This window comes from Juglans microcarpa x Juglans regia, chromosome 1D (genome assembly GCF_004785595.1).
Source record: "Juglans microcarpa x Juglans regia isolate MS1-56 chromosome 1D, Jm3101_v1.0, whole genome shotgun sequence".
Lineage (NCBI taxonomy): Eukaryota > Viridiplantae > Streptophyta > Magnoliopsida > Fagales > Juglandaceae > Juglans > Juglans microcarpa x Juglans regia.
The window spans coordinates 541,492-559,618 of NC_054594.1; the positions used below are offsets into that span (position 1 = coordinate 541,492).

General features: G+C 37.3%; 1 protein-coding gene across 4 annotated transcripts; it reads right to left on the minus strand.

The window, feature by feature from the left end:
- Positions 1–36: 36 nt before the first annotated feature.
- Positions 37–18,003, minus strand: LOC121250981 (ubiquitin carboxyl-terminal hydrolase 5). 4 transcript variants are annotated; one of them, XM_041150268.1, is made up of 16 exons: positions 17,656–18,003; positions 17,013–17,184; positions 15,528–15,782; positions 12,478–12,622; positions 12,298–12,357; positions 12,089–12,184; positions 9,339–9,369; positions 8,950–9,230; positions 7,229–7,369; positions 6,975–7,145; positions 3,993–4,250; positions 3,755–3,903; positions 2,605–3,180; positions 1,394–1,679; positions 843–1,055; positions 37–418 (listed from the first exon to the last, which is right to left on the minus strand). In XM_041150268.1, exons 2-15 carry the CDS (start codon positions 17,162–17,164, stop codon positions 873–875), a joined length of 2,784 nt encoding a protein of 927 aa, XP_041006202.1. In that variant the 5' UTR covers positions 17,165–17,184; positions 17,656–18,003; the 3' UTR covers positions 37–418; positions 843–872. The 4 variants fall into 4 exon arrangements, with proteins under 4 accessions (XP_041006202.1, XP_041006185.1, XP_041006193.1 ...); XM_041150251.1 differs by having other exon boundaries at positions 8,950–9,369; XM_041150259.1 differs by having other exon boundaries at positions 8,950–9,369; positions 17,013–17,204.
- Between the last annotated feature and the right edge of the window lie 124 nt (positions 18,004–18,127).

Consider the following 18,127-nt stretch of genomic DNA (forward strand, 5'->3'; position numbering starts at 1 on the left):
AAAGAAAAATAGGCAGATGGATGTATGGATATTTTGTAAATATTTTATGAATGCTAACAGATTTTGCAGGCAATTGAAGCTTCGGTCAGATATCGGGATGACAGTTGGTATATATAAAAACAGATTTAGTATCTTTTTACAACATAAAATAATAAAATCCTCGGGCTTTTGGATACAAAAGCATGTCCGCCACCCTTAAATTGGCAAGTAAAATCGAATTTGGAGCGTCTGTGAGACTGATATGTAATTTGACGCCCAGCCAACTCTTAGCAGCTTTTTGCGGCTATGAAACCATAAAATCATCTTCAGAACCGCAAAGGACTAGTTCTTAATGCTTAATTTAACATGCCACTTTTGCTCCACCACAATCACCTGCAGAATCAGACTTCGAATCGACACAGTAAACAGCCTGTGAGATCTGCAATATGCCAAACATGAGCAGATCTTAATAAAACATCCATGGAAGCCGGGAGGCATGAGCTAAAACTGGTCATTTTCATAAGCAGCAGTACAATATTAACATCCAGGTCCTTTTTCTGCACGGCATATCCTCTCAGATAAGAAGAGCATTACCCTCATTTTCATTCTCTGCGCTGGCCTCAAACTATATAATAACGTCTAGAAGTGAGTTCATAATTGCCACACCCATTTATTATCAAAAATATACTTTCAATTATACACCAGTCCAGTTATGTAACAAGACCCCAAGGTCACACAGCATTCCAGCGCACTTGGAACAGTTCCCCAAATGCATGTCTACCCTCAGCTGGACTCATTACAATGCAAGGCTCATACAGCCCCATACACTTCACAGACAAAACCAAATGTTAATGCATGCATACCTGGGTGTAAGAAATATACATCTCATTGTGTCACTTTTGAGAGCTAATGTTGTTGACATCTGCACAGGACTGTGCCCCATTGCTAGCAGTGGCATCATCAGTCTTCACCCTCCGATAAAAGAGGACATATGCAGCAGCTGTCTTTACTTCTTCCTCATTTATGTGGGATATGTGGTTGTCATCAAAGTTGTACCACCTATTCTCATCTAGAAGCTTCACATAACAGAAAATAGCGTATCTCAGGATAAGGTATTAGAAAAAGTAAAGTCCACTAAAAAGAAAACTTAGTGGAACGTTGGTACAGAGGCCCCAGACATGCATCTATATATATATTAAAACAAGAAAAACAATGGTTACAAAATTTTTCATATGTACTCGTTATAATAAAGACAGTAGAGATCAACAATAAACAGCAAAGCAACACCCACAACAGTGGCAAATGCCATGTTTAAGTTTCAAAAGCAACTGAGAGTTTGCACCAGCTCAGGACAGCTGAAGTTTGGACAAAAGACAAAATCTTAGAGAAAAGGGTACCTAGCTTTCTCACTCACCTTGATATGCGCAGTGTAGTGCCCACCACCCATGCCACCATAGTGGTTAGTTAAGGCATATAGTTCATAGAGTTGACGTTGGGAATTGTTTTTGTTGGCTACATAATTTGTTAAGTCAAAGTCATGAATAGGGAAGTTGACAAAGGTTTCTAGCTTCAGCAGGTCCTTATGCTTCATCGACCTACTGTATGAGAATCGCTTTAGATGGATCACTAATACTTCTGGAAGCCTCCATAGATCAAGCTTTTTACTTGCTTGCCGTTGCTCTTTGCATTGGGGACAGTACCTTCATCAGATACACATCACAAATCATGCAAGTGTCTAGTTGTTCAGTGAGTAGACATTCTTTCACATGGATTTTGTATTGATCACAGTTTTAGAATTTTAGATATTCTAACTGATATAAGAACATTACACTAGAAGCATCAATAGGACGTGCAAAGTAGTGGAAATTTCAAAAATTCTTTATTTGAAGTATGCTTAGCAAAGTGCAAAAATGTTATGATTCGCCAAAAGACGCGTTGAGTAAATGAAAAATATCTCATAACACAAACCACATGCAGTCCCATTAAGTAACTAAGGAAGGGCATTTGCATTCACTCAATTCGAAAGTGTAAAATGCTCAACTTCTAAGACGTCTCAAAGTAAACAAACAGAAAGTAACAGCCTGCACCTACTTCCATGTTGCCACAACCATACGGTCCTAGTGAAAGGCAAGGTAATCAGCCAGAAAAAAGGTAGCAAGACTGAAACCCTCAATCATTGCCATTTTCAGTCTGTAGAATATAGTTCACACAAGGGACAACAAATTCCTTTTTCTTTTGAACTAAACTGTATAGGTCTATAATTTTTTTTTTTTTTTTTTTTTTTTGTAATTAAAAATATTATATAGTAACCAAGTACACTGGACGTATACAAGAAAACACCTAGCCCATACTAGAGAGCCCCTAATGACCGAAAAAGCCCATGACATATGTGAAGTCATTTGCTTTCGTTGAAACTGTATAAGTCTATAATGTATACAAAAATATATTCAGTGAATCTACTACTAATAAATCAATCTTTACATTATTTATGCCCCCCTTGGGTGGGATCACCATCAGTTCAATCAAAATGCATCATGAACAAATGCACACACAAACAACAAGGACAACAGTAAGGACAGCAACATAGTAGTCATAGCAGTAGCAGTAGAAGGAAAAGAAACTAACCACATCTCTTCAGGCACCAGTGGTTCTTCACGCAGGAAAGCTTCCAGGCAAGTGTACAAGGATAGAGGTTCAGTACGGGCTTTCTTGCTAGGTGGCCCATTAAACACTTCTGGCAAGTTCTCTAGATAGTGTGTATCATACTTTTCTAGAAGCTTCTGTGACCAGTCAACATAAACTAGTATTGAAGTTGATGATAAGGACAGTCTAATAGGCTTGTCCTCTCCCACAGACAGATCAATGCAAGCATTACTTTCATCAACCAACTGAAGAGGTAGTCTGAGTAATGCTACTGCTTCAGAATTAGTGCCATCCTTGTTTAGTGAATTTGATGTAGAGGAGTCCATGCATGCCTCACCGGAGCTGATATCACAGCATTGGTCAGAAGCTGCTCTACTGGTGCTAATATTAGAAATATCAGTTTGTCCTAGGCTCTCTGTTCTTGCAATTGGAGAAAGCATTTTGTGAACAAGTAACTGTATATTCCCTCTTGTAATTAAATCATCACATGAGATTGATGAGACAAGAGGAGTCCCATAGGGTTTCCATCCTGACGTGGTTTCAGCATCACTAGCTTCCCTACAAGACACAAAATTGTAAAAGAACAAATTCAGAACTGGCGCAACACAGGAACATACTATAAAGAATGAAACTGACAAGGGAAATCTTTATTTTTTCTAAAGTGATAATGCCGTTTTTAATTTTTTTCAAATGATTATCACTGCGTTGACTCTGTCCAAATAAAAAAAAGAACGACTCTGCCAACCATGTCATGTCTGGGATTTCTCATTTTCTATGATATATATTTTATATATATATATATATATATATATATTTTTATTGGTAATGATATATATTTTATATAAGTAGGCCCTTTGACTAAAGGCACATATTCTTGGTCTGGAAAACAATAATAACAATGAAGAGAAACTTTGCAGTCTTAACTAGCAAAGAACTATCTATGTCCTCAGGAATTCTGTGATAGTTATCAAAGCAGTGGCATTAAGACAAAAAAGTTCATTGCAAAAATAATTGGACAAAACGACCAAGACCATATTTCTGGGGTCAAGGCTACTGCAAAGAGAGACAGAAGAATAAGCAGCCCACTTTTGTATCATTCTAACTAATGTAGCATTCATGAAACTATACATACTGCTCTCTGCGGCGGTGTATTAACTGAAGATATTTCGTGTTCTTTTCCAGCTTCGGCATCTTGTAGGCAGCAAGGTGGTCATCATCTTTGATGGTGGACAACATTATTAAAGGATCTTCTAGAAACTTTTGAATCAAATGGTTTCGTATCTGTGAACCAAAGATTTGAATGATTTAAACCAATTAAACATGCACAAAATAATTCCATTACAAATTTCAGAAAGTTCACAGCTGCAAACCTCCACAAGCAAAAGCTTCTCGCTCTGCTTCAAGGAACATGCACTGCTAAGTGCCAGGATTAAGTCCCTGCAACGTCCCTGCTTAGGGACAGTCACAGTGCAAGCAGATGGCAAGGCACTTCCATCACAAGTAAAAACAGTCACTGTCATGGTGCGGGTAATGGTAAGCTGGAGTGGTAAGGAAAGATACATGAAGGGATCAAATGTGATGGAGACTTTATTGCACACTGGACAAACTAATGTCGACTTGAACTGGCCCTGTCAAATGAAGAATACTTAGCATTAGTCCAGAAGCATTAGTAGGCAAGTGAATGAATTTGGACAAGTAACGACATATAAAGATGAAAATAAATGGCAAGTGTTTTGGCACGATGTGAGCGAGAGATTTATGTGAGAAAAAATACGAGCATAACTGTCAAACCTCATCTGAGCGTTTTACATTTATTGAGGTGAGAAACTTAAATAGATCAGAATTAGAACCATAATTTTTAGCTATGGGTAAAAAAGTTCTCCATTTTTTGTTTAACAACAAAAGATCATATTATTTCAGTTCCTTTTTCTACATGTTATTTTCCACATGTTATTTTCCACGTGAAACTTCACATCAACAGCTAAATTTTCATTCATACTCTGTAATTCAACGTAAAATTATATAATTGTATAGTGCCAGGATAGGTCTAAATTAAAATCATTCAAAGCTAAGATTCCCAGACACATACAAATATATTAGATCTAAATAACTACATGAGAAACATTGTCTTCCACAGAACCAAAATACAAATGAAGATTTTTGTTGACAATGCTTCTACACTCAAGATTATTGATATTTGGTAAGTGGTTATTCTTTGTACAAAGAATTATTTTCTTGAAACTTATGAATTTGAGAACAAGTCCTTGAGAGCTAGATATTGAATGCCTCTTTCAGTTCCTGTGTCATAATAAAACAATTATTGATAATGCATGCCTCTTTTGGCCAAACCATCAAAGGTTATGAAGCAGAACATGGGATCAAGACTGAAAGGCACTCATAACAAGGTATGTCAACCCAACCTTTTTTAGTGTGAGTTACGATCCATCACATTAGAAAAAAAAGACTTACCTTAGAAATTTATCTATTATAATGTCTACCAAAGTAACCTTTCCAACAGCAACAGTTTGACTACCGGTCTTGATAAGCCATTTTAACTCAAAACAAGCAAAACACAAAAGTTCCTCAGTTCCCTAATGCCGCCAAGGTGAAGAATTAAATGATACACTCATTTTGATCTACACATGGAACACCATTTTGTAATGGTTTCGATTCTTTCTCAAAGTATTCATTATAAGAATCTTCATAAATCTTACAGCCCAAGTGAAAATGCCACTGGCAGAGCTTTGATGTTCTAAAATACTATTCAAAGGAAAAGTTTTTTTTTATAATTAATAAGAAATTTTATTACCAAGAATAGGCACAACCCAAGTACACAGGATGTATACAAAGGAAATACCTACTACACTCTAGAAAGCAGGAAAACTAAAACAGATTCAGTACATTATCGTCATTCCTTGAAAAGATCTTAGCCCACAAACACAAAGTAGAAAAGAAAAAATTCCGAAGATCTTCAAAAGAATGCTATTTGTCTTCAAAACATCTCTCATTCCTTTCCAGCCAAAGACACCACATTAAACACAAAGGAATCATTCTCCATCTGGCAGCTACACATTTCCTTCCCTCAAAACCACGCCAACATGCAAGAAGATCCACAACTTCCTTAGGCATCACCCAATATATACCTGTCCAACCAAAAACCTAATTCCACAAAAACTTTGCCACCAAAAATCCAATATTCAAAGGAAAAATACTACCAGCCCCTCCCCTCAATGCCTCGAAATATCTCTTATGGCACTGCTCCAAGCAGCAGTCTGAATCATTTATATTCACCATACAATTGAACCTTAGCGAAGTGTTTGAATAGATGAAACCAAATATTCTCATTTCCATCTTGCCCTACCATGAGAAATCTTGAGTTCCAGTAAAAATTGTGATATAAACAGTTCATATGTTCTCTTATTTTGGAAGTAATAAAAAAAATTATTGAAAAAAAAAAAGGCATAACCCGGTGTAATGGTGACACCAAGGAAGGCCCAAGCCGGGTTTGAACCCATGCTTCAAAAGGGCTAGTCAATATTATAATTGAAGTTCCTTGAAATCATTATAAAGAGTTTGAACTTCTTAAACCCCAAGGGTTGGCCCAAGTGGTGAAGGCCTTGGTCTTGGAGTATCACTCCCTTCAAGATCCAAGGTTCAACACCTCATGGGTGAAAACAATCCTTTGGGGCCACATCCTCTGGTGAAAAGCCAGCGATTTAACCAGTTCCGTGTAGGAAAACTTTCGAGAGTACGATGCCTGGGACCAGGGTTTACTCTGCAGGAGTGGGTCCAAAGGGCCTTGCCTTGGAAAGGTTCCCCGACATAAAAAATTAAAATTTTAAAAAAAAATTAAAAATAAAAAAATAAAAAGAGTTTGAACTTCTTTCTCATGAGCAATGTGGGACACCATTCCTGCCTCCCAAATCCCTCTTACGTCGTCATCAAATCATTCTAACATATAAGTGGCACGACTCAAATCCCACACTTCTTGTTATGTTTGACGTTGATACCATTTGTAATAATTCAAGTAAGGCCAAAGCCATATCTGGGTGCATACTCTAAAATGACTGGTCAACATTACAATTGGAATGAAGTACTTGTAATATTACAAAGGGCATGAACTTCTACCTCCCAAGCAATTTGAGATCTCATTTACCAACTTCCTAAACACAATCTGGGTTATTAGACCCTCAAAGCTTCACCAATATTCCATGTAAGCCATCCACGAAAATAAAAAGACATATAGGGATGATTAATTCCAAAACGAGGGGCCCTCGCACACCATAAAAAGGCATAAAACCATCAACCACACTAGATATTTGGATACAAGATATCATCAAGACTATACTCACTTGGCACACATCAACAATTATAGAATCGTTCCGAGCAATATGATTCGCCCAATACTCGTCAGCAACTTCTTCATCAGGTCGTCCATCAGCATCCTTGGACTTTATATAGGGTTTGTGTTTGACACGATTCAAATCTTCATGAAGACCATCTAGTAGGAATGCTAAAAGTTCCTGACAAAATAACAAACCATTTTAAAGATGCAAATTGCATGGATACCATTAAATGAATAAAAGCTACATGGCAAGCACAAAACCTGAGAGTCATGCTGATTGTATCCACTAAATTGAGGTGCAAAGCGGGCAAGCTTTGCTTTAAAGGATCGGGGCGCAACTGGCATTCTCCCAGGTGCCCATAGCTTCCGAAGTAATTCACCAAATGCTAAAGCTAGTTCACCCTACAAAATGACCATTTCAATAACTATAATAACAACATAATAGTAATACTCATATATTTGAATATCAATAATGTATATACCAGAAACAAGTGCACCAAAAACTAGCATCAACGTTTGGCAATCAACAAAGAATAGTATAAGAAATATCGGTAAGAAATATAACACCCCGGATTTAGTACGAGAGAGTGGTGAATGGGATCCTACAATGTGTAAGGAATGGAAGTTCTTGTGGTTTCTAATGAATATAAGGGACTCCAATTGTAATCTTGACTTATCTTTTTTTAGTATAAGCATAGATATGGTTTTATATTTTCCTTGGGTTGTTACAAATGATATTAGAGCCATGTTCCCAACCAGAAGAGTGGAATTTGAGTTGTGCCACTTACAATGGGATGGCTTAACAAAGATGTGAAGGATATAAGGGGGGAGGAAGAATGTAACATCTCGAATTAAGTACTAGAGAATAGTGAACAAAATCCCACATTGTCTAGAAGAGAACTTCATTCATTTTAAAATAATTATGATGGGCTCCACTTGGAATATAAACCAAGATATGAATTGGGCTTTCCTTAGGTGCTTAGATAGTTGGAATACCCTGGAGTTCACATCAGAGTGGTGAATAAGGTTCTACATCACTTGAGAGGGAGTCGCTTTTGGGATTTATAATGATTCCCAGAGGCTTTAATTTACAAATTCTAATACCATTTGTAAGACAAGGAAGTTCAACCTCACATATTGGCTTGTACTCTAAAAGGACTAGTGAAAGTGCTGCACAGAGAAGAAAAAGAAGAAGACCACAAAAAGATGGGCTTAAGTGTCATAAATTGGCACACAAGTAAAAAAGGATATAGCCAAAGGTAGAGTAGCGAGGAACAGGTATTTTTACAGCTGAACCCAGTTGTAGAATAGCTATATCAAATAGTTGAACCCAAAAACACACTAGTTGCTTTCCATCAGCACCTCTATAAACAATTACGGAGAATGAACCTCAAATTTGGAAGCAAGCCATCCTCCTTGTGCTTGATTAAGAATGAAGTAAAACCAAGCAACCTGACAGTTATTCAGTGTTTATGAGCTGTGTAATAAGCCTTAAAAGGTATTTGACCAAAAATAAAAAACAAAAAATGCATAAACCAGATTTAAAAGGTTGGACATATGGTTCATCTATTAAAAAATGTAGACATAAGGTAGAAGGTCTCACTAGAACAATACCACCATACAACAGCCTCCATGATCTAGTTTTATTCAATGATGAAAATGAATAACATGGAAGGAGGACCATCTGGAGAATAAAGATGTATAGAGGTACTACTCTAACAACAAAAATTTCACTCAATTGAGAAATAAAACTGGATCTCAAATGCAGATCAGGATTTTGCAAAGAGCAACAAAGGCAACTTGGAGACCATAATGTATTCAACAATTCTTGAAAAATAACAGGCACTACAAACTTATCCAAGAAATTCAAAAAAAAGTGATTTTAGACATCAAATTTCATATAAAATCTCAAAAGACATTAAAATCACGCTTTGACAAAAATATTGAAGGTTTCACATATTATAAACATATTTGATACTTACCACCATGCCCAAAGGGTTCTGCCAGTTAATCTCTTGATGATAATCTTCCCGAAAATATCTAGCAAACTCTGGTGTGTGAACAAGGCACTGGATTGAACTGTTCATAAAACAAGTGTTCCCAAGGTTCAACAACCCAGTCAAACCACCAGTAGCACCCCTTGTACTAACGCTGCTGGTTCCATAAGCGTTTTCAACCTCTCTGACCAGAGAAGTCGGGTTCTGATTCTGTGGCAGCTCTATAATGTTGCTTCTAGATGCACCCTTACTTGCTGACCAGCCTCCTGCAATTGATAAACTTGACTTAGAAGGCTCTATAAGAAAAGAAGTAGCTTCCCTCTGCGAAGATCCATTGTCCTGAACAGAAGTCATGGAACCAGCCAGTGCAGTACCATTCACATGGTTAAGGACCTCCACCAGAATCTGTTTTAATCGATTAAAGAACAAAACAAAAATTGAATGTCAAAAACCCAAAAAATGTACTAGGTAAAATCAAGATGAGGGAGGCCATCATCAAATATATAGAACCAGAAAGAAATGAGCCAAAAGATTTATACGAGGGGGAGAGCATTTCCTTTAATGTAAGTGACATTTTCAAATTTGCATGTTTACATGTTTTTTTTTATAGGTAAGCAATCATTTTATTCATAAAGGCAAGGCAAATACGCATGTTTACATGTATTACATCGCTGTCATTATTTTCTGTGCTGGTGCCAGTAGCATGTGTGAGTGCGTAAATGAACCTAGTTAAACAAAGTGTTAATATGTTAAAAGCAATGACGGAAGCCGTTTTCACTTTCAACAGGATGTGGTTTGAATATCAAAAGAGCACCAGAACACACGTGGCAACTGAGCTTATACCAGTTATACTCCTGTTACATTAACATGACCATCGACAGCAATTATTGAAGTTTTCTTTCCCTTCTTTGATAAGAATGTCAGCATTTTTCTTTTTTTTAAAGTAGAAGATTTTATTCATAATGGAAAAGTAGGCATAACGCAGGAAGTATATAACATAAGAATGTCAGCATCTTAGAGTCTTATCAGTGAATAAATGCATATCGAATACTGTGACCTAGTTTCTCTCATTTTTCTTTCCCTTCTTTTTCTGTATCATCGGCGCAGGGGATTCAACATAAACACTTTTTAGAAGCTGGCACAAATATGTGCTGTACAAGCCATAAAAAAAGAAAGTAATAAAATAAAATTCCAAAGATAGTAAAAGATGAACAAGCCCTACAGGCATCTAAACAGAATTTTTTTTTTTTTTTTTTTTTTATAAGTAAGAGATAAACTTTATTGATATGAATGAAATAGGCAAATCCACTAAATAGCCAATTGTTTAACAATCATCTCTCCTATCACCCCAGCCCTACAGGTATCCAAACAGAATGTCCTTTTAAGTAAGGTTTGGATAGCGAGTTGAGATGAGATGAGTTGAGATAAAAGCTTAAAGTTGAATAAAATATTGTTAGATTATTATTTTTTAATATTATTATTATTTTAGGATTTGAAAAAGTTAAATTCTTTATTATATTTTATATGGGAATTTGGGAAAATTGTAATGATTAGATGAGATGAGTTGAAAGCAACTCAGAATCCGAACAGGGCCTTAGTTTTTTTATCAGTAGAATGTTCTTTTAGTTTAAAGGATGCATATCCGCTAGATGGCCACTTGTTTAACAACCATCTTTCCTATCATCTCAACATCCATCTTTAACCCTATCCAAAACGATTATATCTATATCATTCCAAAAAGATCGTAAAACTACTTTTTAAGTAGTCTTCCACAATAATGCCTTCAACAGACCATGCTGCGATCATATCACCTACAATTTCCCCAACCAGGGAAAACATTATTTATGACATCTCAACCACCAAGAATATGACCACTGGCCTTCAGAGTCACATTGACTGCATGGCTAATGTTAATGTAAAAATAATATGTAGGAATTTTCTTATGACAAAAATTAGTGCAGTTGAGTTGTAAATATGTTGGGTAGAGTAAAAATTGCAAATTTGCAAGACTTGATGAGATCGACCTAGTCAGAGTAAACCAGCCATAACTTTTGACTCTTATATTGGATTTAGGTGATCTTCGTGGCGTTGGAAAGCTAACTCAATTATCTGCAAATTCATGTTACACAAAGATCTTCAAATTCCAACGTTTATAAGGTAGAAAAAACTCGACAAGCTCAACAATGACTCGACTGAAAAAACTGGACAAAAAATTCGCTCGACAATTGGCTCAAGCAAAAATCCCAAGAAACACTTTTTCACTAGAGTTTGGACTCTCTAAGTGGCCTACACAAACCCTAAGTATATATAGAATAATATGCACGACTTTTAGGGCATGGAGAGAGGCCACTGGTGTCGTATTCATTGTATTCTTGAAAGAAAACCCTAAGAAGATCCATCGAGTGTTCAAGATCGATTATCTCTTGATAAACAGACCTCCATCATATTGTACTCGTGTTCGTGTTGAGTCCATTGGTATGGACGTGTTCGTTGGCCAAAAGGATTTCCAAAGCTGCCCGGGTGTAGAGATCGAGCTAGTGCTCGTGGTGAAACTATAGGAAGGCCGATACTCCGTAGCTGCCAAGATTGAGTGGGATACTCATGGTGTTGCAAGCCAAATTTAGTTACTTCAAGAATCTTGTAAGTTTCAAAATCGATTGTAACAAACTAAATTTTTATAGTGGATTTTAGGTGGTGACTTAAACCCGGAGTATTTTACATACTAAACATAGATATCTTTCCCCCTCATCTCTTCTCATGACAGAACCTCTATGACCAAACAAAATTATGGGCTAGATATCCACTATTGAACTCCACGAGAAAAACTACTCGTGAATTTTGAATTCTCTAAATAACAATAGACTACCCACTTCTAAAAGACTTTTTTTTGGATCAGTCTATCTACATCTAAAGATGATTCACACAACATAGACCGTGACTTAAGAAATTAAATAATATATTTAAATTTTCTATTAGAGCGGTTTTCACATTCATATCATACTTGTATTTTAGGTATTCAACGGAAAGTAAATCAAATGCAAACCCCGATTTCAAAAGGTAAAGTGACGTCTTTATAGAAATTAGTAGTCATAAAAGGATAGCAAGTGATTTAACATTAACCTACATCCTGATCCATCTGTATATTGGCATCATCGAGTGTTTTATCCATATCACTCATCAAAGCATGTTTCCGACGGCCATAGTAATCCCAAATGCACACCTGTAACAGAAAAACACTCTTAAAAGATGAAAAGTAAAAGTAAACTGAAGAAGAGCGTTCAGCAAGAAACAGAGTAAAATTCAAAGTGTATGAAGGATATCCTAAGTCCTTACTTGATCCAAGTTAAGATAAAAAATTTCACATGCTTTCCTATGAAGCTCTCCAATGGTTTCCTGCCCAAAATATTAGAATATTAAGATAAGAAAATTCGTTACAGATATATTTTTTTTTGTAAGTGGAGGGATGAAACAGGGAATAAAGAAAGATATAAACATCAAAGTCCCATGTTATACCTTCTTGCTTATTCTAATAGTAGAGCGATCACCTTTTGGCATCATATGTAACTGTAGGCGCAGAGGATACACCTCAACAGCCAACTCTGTCTGAGAAAGACCTGAGCTGATTACTTTCCGAGCCAGTATTGGACCACCACCATACCTAATACATACAAGACTATCATTAATTCCTCAATACCTAATTTCAATGACAATATAGAAAGTAGGCGAAGTGGTTTAAATAGATATACACTTTTGGTCCCTATAATTTGTTTGTATCTCAAACTTGATGCCTAGAGTTTGAATTCTTCAATGAAATTGTTTAATCATATAAATTATTACAATGTTGTCCGACTTGTGACATAAACTAAACTAGTGTTACAAACCTTCTTAGGTGGCGGTTTTTTGACGTTACACACAAGCTAGCCAATGTAGCACAAGCAAAGGAACGTGACAAAAGTTCAACTAGGGTTGTGCAAAAACTCCAAAACTTCGACTATAACTTTTTTAGTAGATCACAAGGTTTGAGACAACAAGACCCTCAAGACAACAAGACCCTCTATCTCCCTTATCGTTCCTTGTTGTTATAGAGGCATTAAGTAGAATGCTTATTGTTGTTGCGGATAGAGGATTCCTATCAGTATTTTTGGCGAGCTTTGGAAGTTCTATCAAGTTGCTTTCTCTCTCCAAACAAGAACTTCATCATTGCACTGGAGCTCCTTTCAAAGCTCTCGTCAAACCGAATCTCTTCTCGTCGAAGCTCTCTCAAGCTTGTCGCTATGCGTACAAATCTATTTCTCTCTCTCTCTCTCTCTTTCCTCGAAGTTCTGAGCCTGCACAGATATCTCTCTTTGGGTTAGCTTCTAAGCAAGAGATAGGGCAGAAGCTCTCAGCCTCGATAGAGACTCTGGAGAGATAGAGAAAACGTTGCGAAATCCGTATTCATCACCATAACTTGAAGACCTCCAAACCCTTCTGCCGTTCTCCACAATTTTTATTGAGGACCCACATGCCTCTAGTGAAAATTTGAAGGTCTTGGATTCTACCCATGATCGCACAAACTAACACATAATGTAAACACTACTAAGTGAAAAAGAGAACTATTTCCGGCAATCATCACCGAAAATAACCATCTATGCTCTCATTCCACTGGAGCAACAAATCAGTGGAGTATCAATCAAAACCTTCAAATGAGAAAGTACATTGCAGATATGTGCAGGCTCCATGATGCAGGAGTGGGAAGCTTCGTCAAAGCAGATCTGTGCACCACAACTTTCTCTGTCCGAGTGAGAGAGCCACGACGAAGAGGGACTCGGTAGGTCTGTGCTCACAGCGTCAACACAGAACTATTGTTGTAGGAGATGAATACGGATATCGCGACGTTTTCTCTCTCTCTCGCCAAAAGCTCTATCGAGGCCGAGAGCTTCTCCTCTATCTCTTGTTTAGAAGCTAACGCAAAGAGAAATCTATGCAGGCCCTAAACTTCAAGGAAAAAGACAGAAACAAATTTGTACTCACAGCGATGAGCATGAGAGAGCTTCAACGAAAAGAGCTTCAGTTCGACAAGAGCTTCAGTGCGATGACAAGTTCCTGTTTGGAGAGAGAAAAATCCGGAGATGTTGTCTGTCGAAGCTACGCTTGAAAGGTCTAGCGAACTACGACGGAACACCGAAGGTTAGGATTTCGGCATTCCTCTACAAGCTATTTCTCCTGTGGTCCTTTACGTATGGTACATTGTTCACTATTCTACTATGTTGAAAGGTAAAGGAAAGGATAAATGTGACGAGTCCCGTCAAATGATGAAAGTTTGAGATCAGAACATTTTATCATGAATTGTGCCCAGCAGGTAATCCTTTTCCCTGGGAAGGTATTCGATGAAAACAAAGCTCCATCGAGGGCAGAATTCTTTATATGGATAGCTACATTGGGAAAGATCCTAACTATAGATAATTTGAGGAAGAGAATCTTGGTAATGGACAAGTGTTGCATGTGCAAGAAGAGTGGGGAAACCACTATCATTTGTCGCTGCAGGGAGCGGCTAGGAAAGCATGGGTGTAACACCCCAATGGAAGGCCCAAACCACATGGTCTATACTCCAAAAGGACTAGTCAATGATACAATTGAAGTCCCATTAAAACCTTATAAAGAGCAAGAACTTCTCATTCCCAAACAATATGGGATCTCATACACTACCTACCCTTATCCATATCATATGGGGTATCACAATGGGCCTCGGTATTCCATCTTTTCGGTGTTCATTGGGTGATGCCCTAAAGGGTTGTAGAACGTTTAGTTTGCTAGAGGAATCAAGATGTTAATCACTGTGGCATGGAAGTTCACCAAGTAGCCTCGTTATACTTAACGTGATGTGTGTGGAGCAAACGCAATGCTCAAAATTTTGAACATTGAGAAAAGACGATGAAGAACAAAACATATATTTATTATTTCTAAGGATGAAGATCATGTTAATCCTTGTCTATAGCATGATGTATATAGATGATCACATACTGCAAACATCTTTATTTCATAATTAAGTCCACCACATAAGTCATTAAGGCCTCAAGAGAGGCTCATGCTTCATTTGGAGCTCTTCTTATGTAACACAAGACTAAGCTATAGATTATTTTACAAGACCATTCCAATTAACAATTCTCATCACAGCTGAGATTAGATCATTTAAAGTTTTTATTTCACAATAACTAGCAACATAAGCAATAAAGAAACAATCAGATTTTCTAAAATGTGGTTGATACATATCTCAATGATGTATTACATAAATGTACAAGTATTGCAGCTGAAGAAACTATTTTCTCATTTGTTTTTCTAATAGACTAGAAATGCATGCTGCAAAATGTTTCCAGCTTTCATTTAGAAACCATGACAACAAGTACGCAAAACCCATGGTCTAGGGATGATTTTCAAATGCATAGTAATACCGATCTGCACAAGAAAACTAGCATAAAATCCTGTAAATGCCAATCTTCATTTTAACGAGTTTGCATAATGCTAAGAATTCCAAAGAATACATGAAACCAAAGAAAATGAAAGGAGATTTTCACAAAACTCACCACGAATATAATTGATTCCAAACTTCTTGTGGCAGCAATACATAGTCACGGCCTTCTAGTAGAGTATCATGAATCTCAATATCCATGCTAGCATCGTCGGATGCTGCATCATATATCAAATCAGAATTATCAATACCAGCAGGCCTCTTTGGGGAGCTTGAACCAACCAAATCACCATGCTCTGACAAGGAAGATCCATCATTTGCATTATTTTGCTGGTCCTGGTTCACATATTCAATCCAATGTTGCCACCATCTGTTGAAACCAATTAGCACATTACAAAACAATTTCTGTCTTTAATTTTCCCAAAAAATATAATGGACAAAGAAAACTGGAGCAGCACACATGATACATCAAACTAGAAACAGTAATCAATTGTAACAGGATATTACATCAAACTATCCCTTGTTTACAAATAGTTGAAGATTGAAAGCTCAAACCTTTTTTTCTTTAGAAGAGCATATGTTACAGCAGTTACCATAGGAGAGACCTTTCATTTCAATACAAGACTTCTGCATCATTAAGGTAAATTAGGGGCCACCCCAATGGACCTCAAACAAATTGGTTGAAGAGATCTGGTTTAATGGATTCACTAAAAGAGAGACCTATACACCACCATAAATCACCTGAATTGAGGAAGGAATTTAGTGTTTAAACATCAGTACAGTGTAACTCAGACATAATCCAATGTAAGCCATAATGCCACATCCAGGTCTCTTGGAATTGTTGAAATGGCTGAGCAGTAAATAGACACCATTAAGTCCTTTAATTGGAAACTCTCAACTCACCAGCTCATACCAGCGTTGATCATCTTTGTTTTAGACGCCATGGTAGATCATCTACCATAACACAGTCTCTAGAAAAAAACAGTATAGCAAGCCAGGCGCAAAGGACTTGCACTTTTGGTCCTCAAACGCCTAACTTACCCAATGCATAGACTACCAGCTCACCTTCAACACATTCAGCCTCCAGTCTATAGCATTATCAAGTGAAACCCTCACAACTGGTTCACACTGAGAATGTTTACACACACATACATATATCTAGATATAGAAACATTGAGAATGCATTGCAAATGTGCTTAATCCACAAACCTCGACGTTATACTCAGATCGAGCGCACGCGCACACATTTTTTTTTTTTATAAGTAAAAGCAAGTTATTACACACACGCACACATATATAGATATAGAAACATTGAGAATGCATTGCAAATGCGCTTAATCCACAAACCTCGACATTATACTCAGATCGAGCATTGCTCAACAAAGTAGCCTCCTATTACACTCTAGGATCTCTAAAACACATGTAAGGATAGAGATACATAAATGATATTTTAAAATCCCCATAAAAACCATCCCCGCAGGATGGTTGGGGGGGGGGGGGGGGGGGGGGGGGGGGGGGGGGGGGGGGGGGGGGGCAGCCATCCACAAAAAGAATGATGTCACAGAATAACAATTTCAGAAGGAAAAGCGTAGAAAGGAACCTCTGAGTGATTACATAAAAGGAGTCACCCTCTTTGCTATTAGCTTCGGCAGTCAAAGCAATGTCCCGGATCATAATCCTCTCTTCCTCTGGCATCAGCTCTGTACTGCTTGCACTGCTGCACATCGATACCTCTGTCATTGTCCCCTCCATGTTCTCACTTTTTACCAGATCTGAGATTGTCACCGAAAATCTGAGATTGTGAAGTGTATTCTCGTTTTATTATTCTTTTTCTCAGTGCCAAACTTAGTGGTGAGGGTAATTTTGAAAGCACATAATGCCCCAAACCCAAAATGGGTGGAGGGTTTTTTTCCCATAAAATAAAAATATTCTGAAGTGAAGATTTCAAAACTTGTTCAAAAATTAAATTTCCCAATAAGACTCGAGCAATCTCCAATTAAATCCAGCAGAATATTACTAGTACCAACTTTCAATATCATGTCCACCAGTCTCGCCTCTGATTAAAAATAGCGGCACCCGACCAAAGAAATTAGAACTAGTTAGTACGGTGTATGAAATAGCCTACATTCCGAAATTTAAAAAAAAAAAAAAAAAAAAAAAACGCTCGAGACTCATATTTCCTTCGACTCCCATTCCAGAACCACGAGTATCTAAAAGAAAACAGTTAATCCAAGGAAAATTACCTTTGTTTCCGAGAGTACCGAACCCAAAGGAGCTACAAGTGACCAAAACTTCTTGGGTTGGACTGTGGAACGCCGTGCTGGGTGAGAAGCTCGGTCGGCTAGGGCTCGGTAAAGAATGATAGATAGAGAGGGAAAGATTGAGTTTGGTGAGAGGGATTGGCCTCAAAGCTAGTATGACTCAAGTGGGAAACGGCCCCAAAGGGCTGCCCTGAGGGGGGGCAACGATGAGGGGATTCGGTAGTGAGTAGGGGAGAACCGGGGAAGGTGACAGGAAAACGAAGAAAAAATAACGGGAAGAAAGGATAGGGAAAGTAATCAAGGAAGGTGTCCACTGTCCACGCCCTATTTTCATTTACCATCGTTTTATATCAAAATTAAATAAAATATTATTTTTTAATATTTTTATATTTCATATAAAAATTTAAAAAATTATAATAATAAAATAAAATAAAATTGTTTCTGGACTCAATTT